This window comes from Watersipora subatra, chromosome 4 (assembly GCF_963576615.1).
Source record: "Watersipora subatra chromosome 4, tzWatSuba1.1, whole genome shotgun sequence".
Taxonomy (NCBI): domain Eukaryota; kingdom Metazoa; phylum Bryozoa; class Gymnolaemata; order Cheilostomatida; family Watersiporidae; genus Watersipora; species Watersipora subatra.
The window spans coordinates 19,407,183-19,413,182 of NC_088711.1; the positions used below are offsets into that span (position 1 = coordinate 19,407,183).

At 37.9% G+C, this 6,000-nt stretch overlaps 1 protein-coding gene across 1 annotated transcript in view; it reads right to left on the bottom strand.

Moving 5' to 3' along the window:
- LOC137392902 (E3 ubiquitin-protein ligase UBR3-like) overlaps positions 1 to 5,443 on the bottom strand; it is a 65,156-nt gene extending 59,713 nt beyond the window's left edge. Inside the window, exons 1-2 of the mRNA XM_068079262.1 lie at positions 5,320 to 5,443; positions 2,356 to 2,569 (exon numbers count right to left, since the gene is read on the bottom strand). Coding sequence (XP_067935363.1) covers positions 2,356 to 2,477 — 122 coding nt within the window. The 5' untranslated portion in view covers positions 2,478 to 2,569; positions 5,320 to 5,443. The remainder of the gene's footprint in view (positions 1 to 2,355; positions 2,570 to 5,319) is intronic.
- Positions 5,444 to 6,000: the final 557 nt, after the last annotated feature.

The window sequence follows — 6,000 nt, forward strand, 5'->3', positions numbered from 1 at the left end:
TATTTGAGATTAAGAGGCCGCAAAGCTGTGGGTACTAACTCAGATCCTCTCAATCCATATACCTGTATAACCAGAGCTTACTAACTACAATTGAACACCTTTTATCAATAACAAACTTTACATTAAACCGTCATTAAAGAAAATGAAATAGAGCCTTTGAAACGACAAGCTGTTTGATAACGTAGCCATTAAGGAATACTTTTCCATTTGCAAACTAACAAGCTTTCCTTGCGCAATTCTACTAGACTTGTTCTTGTTAAGTCAAGCGCCAGTCGAGAGTCGGGTATTAGCCAAAATTCAAATTTTTGGCACTCGTCCAACATATGAATCAGAGAACGCACCACAAACTGTTATAACTGAACAAAAATTATGCAGCTATTAAAAAGCCTTTATTTGGCTCAATTCACAATGTGGAAGTTTGTCAACAGATTTGACAAAGGAGTGAATTTTATCATACACACTTCTTACGAGCCTGTAAATAATCAGTATGTTTCCATGACGTGCATGTTGCAGATTTGGAGTTGTGCACACGTTGAGTTACCGACTGATAAGTGTTTTAATAGACATTCACACGATGCAAATTAAGGTTGGCCCTTTGTTAAAAAAAATAAGAATTTCTACATAAGAAGTCAGAGTGGCTCATTCAGAACTACTTAAATCGAAATAAGAATGACTGAAATGTGAAAAAATATCGAAGAGGGAATATCTTGCATGGCATTTCCTTGCGCATCATTCGCAATCGTTTTCATCTTTCGCAAACATGAAAGGTTGACTTGCAACAAAATTCACATTACAGTTATTTGGTATCAAAAGATTCACCATGTCTTACTCTGTTGTGTTGTAGGTGCCAAATATGTGGAAATGTGATTACAAGCTCTTAAAAGCTCAAAATGAACAGTTAATCGCAGCCACACGAGACCGCCGTAGCTTGGATTCTCTTTCCAAAATGGCTCAAATGTGACGTAGTTGTGGTAGATGGTTTCTGTTTACACTTTCATGCAACCTTATTTCGTCGAAGTTTAATACGAGAAAGCGTGTTTGCTATTTGCAATAGATCTTGAACTGAAACTAACATTATCTGATCATTTGACATACAATTCCCGTCATGGCGCGAACAATTTTTACAGCATTTTTCGACGACGATCGTAGCAGACCAAAAGATTCATCATTTTTATCAGAGGATGATATGCAATCGTTCAAGCTAAGTTTAAAATATTAAACATATTTTTATGCTAAGTTTTGAGATATCAGTGCTCAAAGTTGCAGCATTACGATGCCGATAAAATAGACGCGTAAGAATAATAGACATGGTTTTTGTTGCAAGCGTGAAGTATATTTGTGAAAATATTTCGACGAATAAGGATGCATGAAAGTGTAAACATAAACCATCTCGCACATATACGTCACATTTTAGCCGTTTTGGAAAACGAATCCAAACTGTGGCGGTCTCGTGTCGCTGCGATTTTCTGTTCGTTTTTGAGCTTTTAAGATCATTTCTTTTAATCACATCGAGCTTTTAATCACATTCCCACATATTTGGCACCTACTACACAACAGAGTAAGACATGGTGAATCTTTTGATATCAGTTAACTGTAAAGTGAATTTAGTTGCAAGTCAACCTTGAGGCATTCGATAAAAAACTGCGAGTAACAAAACTCTCTTAACTTGCGAATTTTTGCTGTTCCCATCTTGTGGATGACACAAACTTGAGTATAACGTAACATAATCCCCAGCATGGAAACATAATCCCCAGCATGGAAACATAATCCCCAGCATGGAAACATAATCCCCAGCATGGAAACATAATCCCCAGCATGAAAACATAATCCCCAGCATGGAAACATAATCCCCAGCATAGAAACATAATCCCCAGCATGGAAACATAATCCCCAGTATGAAAACATAATCCCCGGCATGGAAACATAATCCCCGGCATGGAAACATAATCCCCGGCATGGAAACATAATCCCCAGCATGGAAACATAATCCCCAGCATGGAAACATAATCCCCAGCATGGAAACATAATCCCCAGCATGGAAACATAATCCCCAGCATGGAAACATAATCCCCAGCATGGAAACATAATCCCCAGCATGGAAACAAAATCCCCAGCATGGAAACATAATCCCCAGCATGGAAACATAATCCCCAGCATGGAAACATAATCTCCAGCATGGAAACATAATCTCCAGCATGGAAACATAGTGATAGTCCAGAGTGAGTTAGGGAGAAAACATCATAACGTGGCCGCCAGTCGGCCACTGAAGAAGAACTAATGGCAAGCCATGAAGATTAACTTGATCAACAAACATAAATTTTTATCCAGGCTCGTCAAGAGAAGACAAATACTCACCCCTCAGGTTTCATGACATTCACATCGCCGCAATCACATGCGCCTCCCGCATGGCTGCGGAACATGTTGAAATCGTGACCGGTATGGTCGGCTCCATTAAAGCATTCAGGGCAGAGCGACATACACGGTGAGATACCGCAGGTCCTGCAGCGATACGCTATGAACTGCGCTGTCCAGACTAACCCACACACTTTGGTGACATCAAACTGGCGAACTGTGAGAAAATGTGAACTGCATCTTGATGAAGCAATAATATGAAATGTCCACAGGTAACAACCATATTTTATAGGTTTTAAATGGTGTCCAAAAGTGCCTTTGTCATATTAAGCAGATTTGCTTGGCACAAATCTATAGGCCTATATATATTTCTCAAAGTATGTCTTTGTGTCGTATGTCTGTCTGCATTCTGGCTATAGCTATTATTAGAATAACTGCAGCTGGACAGCAATGCTGATGCAATGTCATGGAGTACCATCATTAAAAGCCTAGCAGCTTACTGGAATTTTCCATTGGCAATGTGCCAGGCTAATAGCTTGAAAGTTACAATTGTTTGACAAAGTTTTAAAACCTTTGCAGTTGTTTTAATTTTTCTCTTAACTTATTTCAACTACACAAAACAATTATCTCACGATACGTAATTTGAAAGTTAGAATGGTAAATGTTGTTATATGTTAAATACAAATCAATTTTCTGTCCAGACTTTTTTGTTACTAGGGCAACGCCGGGTAGCACAGCTAGTCTTTACTATAACTAGACCCGTGTCCATCAGTATAAACCAACGTTACAAAAAACCATCTGCACACATGGGAATTGAACTCAGGTATTCCATTTTGCAGCCAAGCGCCGCTACCAACTGCACCACTCGACCATCTTTATACAACTAAGAATAATTGTGCACATAATTATTACACATAATCTCCCATGGCGCATGGGATTGCCAGCGTACTAGTATATTTAAAGACATTAAAAAACAAATTTATTCTAAATGGTAAAACTCATTACTGAAAACAATGTTTTAGCATGAATGACAGGCATACACATGTGCTAATGACAGGCATACACAGGTGCTAATGACAGGCATACACAAGTGCTAATGACAAGCATACACAAGTGCTAATGACAGGCATACACAAGTGCTAATGACAGGCATACACATGTGCTAATGACAGGCATACACAAGTGCTAATGACAGGCATACACATGTGCTAATGACAGGCATACACAAGTGATAATGACAGGCATACACATGCGCTAATGACAGGCATACACATGTGCTAATGACAGGCATACACATGCGCTAATGACAGGCATACACAAGTGATAATGACAGGCATACACATGCGCTAATGACAGGCATACACATGCGCTAATGACAGGCATACACATGTGCTAATGACAGGCATACACATGTGCTAATGACAGGCATACACATGTGCTAATGACAGGCATACACATGTGCTAATGACAGGCATACACATGTGCTAATGACAAGCATACACATGTGCTAATGACAGGCATACACGTTTGCTAATGACAGGCATACACATGTGCTAATGGCAGGCATACGCATGTGCTAACGAGCTAGTACTGACAGAAACATACATAAAGAATCGCAAAAATTCACCTGCACTTTGGGATATGTTCAAGAACCTCATTAATAATTATTACCACACAATTATAAAACATGGTTCTCTTTTTGAATGACTAAATGGTGTTGCATTCTGTTTCAACTGTACGCAGTGAGTGTATATCTGACTATAACATCGGTATTTATGTATTACATTCAGTTATATAGAGCTGATTGAAATTAAAACACCAACGTGTAATTTTTATGATCCAATGAAATAGTAGGTGCTCAAAATATGCACTTATCGTAATATTCAAGAAGAGTTTTGTATACTAATACACTGAACATTTGCTTGACTGTAAAAATACACTGCCAAATGTAGAAGTGATGGAAATGACTGTTTTTTCTTCACCAAGTTTCAGTTATCCAATCATATTCTTACTATCCATCGTTTTTTTTGACGTCATCAAGTCGTTTGCACATGCGCTCGTTCACGAAAAAGCCGCCATATTTGTAGAAAACGATCATTTTACTTTTATTTACTAGTACTTTTAGGTGTTGTTTTGATACTATAATAAAAAAATTACAAACAAAAACATCGTTTTCAAATTATCATTGTAAAAGCTTCCTGTTTTTAACGATAAAATTGTCTATAAAGATGGCCGACAACGATAAAATGACGTCACAAAAAACGAAGGATTAAACACATGTGGTATGAACTAGTTTCTGAATATATGTAGTGCCATAAAACAAGCATCAGCTCGAAACTGGGACTGAGAATAGGAGATACCAAAGGAAGCGAGAGTGAACCATCAGTGAGCAAACAAGCCTTCAACTGGTCCAAAAAATAGGACTAACCATTTAAGATGAGAGACCACAGCTGCAATGCTCCAGATATATAATTTTTGTACGTGTACCAGCAATGAGACTTAGGAAGGCCTTAGCTATAGTCATGACTCATATTTTTTCAATCAAGTATTTAGCAGTTCCTGTCCTAGGATAATAAGTCAATAGCATAATTGAAATTCTTTATACGTGTACACTTATATGAAAAGCTAACTTGGTAAATTGTAAGCGTTATATGGAATCATTGGTAACATCTATGGAAACATTGGTAACATCTATTGAATCATTGGTAGCGTCTATGGAATCATTAATAACATCCATGGAATCATTAGCAGCATCTATGGATTCATTGTCAACATTTATGGAACCATTGGTAACATTTATGGAATCATTAGTAACATCCGTGAAATCATTAGTAACATATATGGAGTCATTATTAACATCTATGGAACCCTTAGTAACATCTATGGAATCATTAGTAACATCTATGGAATCATTAGTAACATCTATGGAATCATTGTTAGCATTTAGTAAGGATTCAGAAAACCTACCGAACTCTGAATATTCTTCAAAACCAATTCCACCAGAAATGAGCTGCCGACACCAATCAGCAGCATCGAGATCTACAGGTTTTTCTGGGTCAAGAAGGAATGATAGGATTTCCTCGAGCTGACGAAGACCTGCAGGCCTGCCATTGCTGCAATCACTTTTTATCTGAGTCGCTACCTGCCTCTTGCCCCGCTTGAGTATAGCGAGATGTGAGCCGGAGTCGCTGGGTGTGTTGGAGCTGCTGGCCATGCTAGCTGGCTGTTAGTTTGTTAATAGGCAAGATTATAGCATTCCGAAATAATCTTCATAGCATCTGCAACGTAACAGAGTTTGGAAAGTACAATTAGAAGAGGCAGTAAAGATAAAAAAGGCAAAAAAAGAAAATCCAAGATTGAAAATAAGATTATTTGATTAAATAATTGCCTTGGTCAGCATTAATATTACACGTTATATGATTGGACAGCACAAGGATTTCATGTCATGTGATTGGTCACAGCCACAGATTACACAACATGGTCAGTCAAGTATTACACGATCTATGTATAATTGGACAGCACAAGGATTTTATGGCGTTTGATATGTCACAGCCACAGCAATTCTTACAATCCTATTTATTAACTTACTTGACAACAATCAGGGCTATTGCAGATAATTCTTGTTTAAATAAGTTTAATCCATTTTAA